Source organism: Theobroma cacao, chromosome 4 (genome assembly GCF_053813885.1).
Source record: "Theobroma cacao isolate CCN51 chromosome 4, ASM5381388v1, whole genome shotgun sequence".
Classification (NCBI taxonomy): domain Eukaryota; kingdom Viridiplantae; phylum Streptophyta; class Magnoliopsida; order Malvales; family Malvaceae; genus Theobroma; species Theobroma cacao.
In genome coordinates this window covers 2,928,423-2,931,262 of record NC_142642.1, presented here as the reverse complement: position 1 = coordinate 2,931,262, position 2,840 = coordinate 2,928,423, and the positions used below count along the sequence as shown (strand labels likewise).

The 2,840-nt window shown below is 35.4% G+C and overlaps 1 protein-coding gene across 1 annotated transcript; it reads right to left on the bottom strand.

Moving 5' to 3' along the window:
* Window positions 1–247: 247 nt before the first annotated feature.
* LOC18601094 (translocon-associated protein beta (TRAPB) family protein) lies at window positions 248–2,555 on the bottom strand. The gene is made up of 5 exons (XM_088806041.1): window positions 2,283–2,555; window positions 1,509–1,607; window positions 1,318–1,426; window positions 1,145–1,216; window positions 248–678 (listed from the first exon to the last, which is right to left on the bottom strand). The coding sequence occupies exons 1-5, from the start codon at window positions 2,462–2,464 to the stop codon at window positions 559–561; spliced, it is 582 nt and encodes a 193-aa protein (XP_088662167.1). The 5' UTR covers window positions 2,465–2,555; the 3' UTR covers window positions 248–558.
* Between the last annotated feature and the right edge of the window lie 285 nt (window positions 2,556–2,840).

Sequence of the window (2,840 nt, the reverse complement as noted above, 5' to 3'; positions counted from 1 at the left end):
AAATTAAAATTATTTTATTTAAAGTATTTCAATGGGATATAAATTTAATTTCAACTGAAATGTTATGAATATAATTAAATCCATGTTAAGATTTCATAATAACTCTCAAGGAGACAGAAGACTACACAAACAAGGGTTCTTCAAGCTACCGTTTCAAGGATAAGCCATCCTGAGGCCACCTCTCATCCCTAACATGAGTATTGGGTCACTTCAGGATGTCTAAAGCAGTAGTATATATTTCACAACATTAAATGGTAAAGATAAATTTTAAATTTCAAAATTTGTCACCCGATCACAGATCAATTGTATATATAACGCATATAAATTAGATCTTCCACTTCTAGCATTACCAGTTTCAATCAAGTCTATGCCTAGAAGGTACGAACCGGTTGATTTCATCTTGCACTAAACTCATTTAACAGCCATCTAATTAGAAAATTCCAACAACAAATGTTCTACAAAAAGAAAGGGAAGACCTATTTTAACTGCAAACAGAAAGAAACGCTCGTGCGGTAAGTGCAGACCGGCTATTGATTTGGCTTTTCTCAGCTCCAATACTTAGCGCTTCTTCTTGCTTGCTTTTGCAGCACTGGATTTTGAGGGGATGGCGATTAGGTAGATGAAAAGAACCACAATCGAGATCACAGAGATTTGAGACCCATACTTAGCAAGCAACCTCTGCAGAAAGAGAAGGTTCACATTAATTTAAAAGGGAATGAAGGTAGTTGATGAACGATGCATATCAAACTATGAGAAAAAGTTGTGAAGAACTTGAAGACATCTAGAAGGGTCAGCAAAAGGTCCATTTAAATTGTAACCAATAGGCAAGGATCAACCACTACAAATTCATCCAAAGAGAAAAGATATTTCAAAAAAAAGGGATGCATATTATCTATTCCTGAAGCATATCATAAAATCTCTGCATGCAGGTTAATACGTATACATCCAGATTCTAGATGCATGATTAATTTAACAAATGTAACATGAATCATTCATACCTTAGCCTTCAATACGTAGTCACGGTCAAAGCGGGTTCCATCAAAAACAAAAATCAAAAACAAAAAGGCTTTAGTAACATGACATAAAAAAGGGAAAATTTGAATAGCTTGATCATTGGTTTTTGCCATTCCAAACAAAAACTTACCCACTCAAACTTCTTCTCAGGAGGTCTCTCCGCAAGAACATCTAAGGGCAAGATTGGAGTTGAATATGCCTCCTAAAAATACACAACAAATTAGAGCATCAAAGCTTGTTCACCTTATTTATTTTTCCCTTAATTTTAAGGAGAAAAATAGAACTCTGTTATGGATCTCAAACCTGTAGTGCAGACTTTGTGGGAATGCGGAAAGTAATAACTGCTGGGGCACCATAGAACATTCCTTGTCTTTTGGCCTCTAATTCAAATGAATGAGATAGAAGACCACCACTGCAGATTGTAAAGTTTGCAATTTAATTAAGTCAATCTGGGAAGAAAAAATTATGTAGATTTACAGAAAGGCAATCCTCACGCATCAAGTCTCTCCCATGACTGCGAAGTGTTACCACTGACAACATCAAACGCATCTTGGGGCCAGCTATCATCAAGGAGACTCACATCATACGCTGTCCTGAAATTTTATTCAAGAAGATTGTTCCTCAAGTAAGATAATATCCACACAACACAAAAATGCATGACAAATCTCACAAAACTTCACATGAACATGGAAAAAAAGGGGGAAATGGACAATGCCCTGCTTTCATATTACCACTGCAGAAGTTCCAGAAATTTTAAGCAATAATATTCAAGCAGTATATGGTCATATGGTAGCATCAAACTCCAATTAAACTTCCATGGTCAACGCGGTTAGATCAGGGCTTTAAATGGATTGAGAAAAGAACATTGAAAATCCACGAAATAGGCAAAATTTTAGAGCAGAAAATAATTAAGCAAGCCAAAGGTTTACAAAGAATGAAATTTTTCAATAATTTTTCTTCGATTCTTAAAAGTACTAGATTTGCATTTTCATCTCGATTCTCACAGATCCATATAACTACAAAACAAATGAAATTCGGATAAAATTTACTTCTTTTCTCACACATGCAAATCAGCCACTTATCATGCAAAGCGTAAAACGACATCGTAAGCTGCATATGAGGACATGGATAGCTCAAATTCATAATGAAAAATCACAGATCGATTCAAAATTTAGAGTTTTCACCACGATGGAGAAATCAGAGCTAGATCTGGATTAAAGGAAATTATAAAAAAAAAATTGAAGAAAAAATGAGAAAGAGAAACGCACGAGAAGCCTTGGTTGTAGATGTCGATGGAGACGGAGACGCGTTCGGCTCCGGATTTGAGTCTGGTGAGTGACGCCTTCTTGTGAGCGACGATGAAGGGAGCGTCGCCAATGGCGGTGGCTGCTGATATCAAGAAGAGAGCAATCAATGCCTTGATCAGCGGATTTCCGATAAGCGTTGCCATGATTTACCGGAGCCGATGATTTCTTTTTTTATTTATTTTTTTTTTTTTTAAAGAGAAATCGCAATGGTTGAAGAGTTGAACAAACGGACAAGAGTAGGGTTCATAATATTGAGCTGACCAAGGACTGCAAATCTGGTTGGCGTGAGAAACGAAACGACGCCGTTTCTCTTTTTTGTTTTATTAAAAAAAATACAAATCCTAATTTGACTGGTTAATTGATGGGCTTGATATTTTATTCCACGTGTATGTATTTATTTATTATTTTAAAGTTTATTATTTTTCTGGAGATTTACATATTTTTCATTGAAGTAAAAAAATAACAAATTTTGCTGGTATCAAATATTCAAAACCCCAAATCAATACCATGTTTTAGATC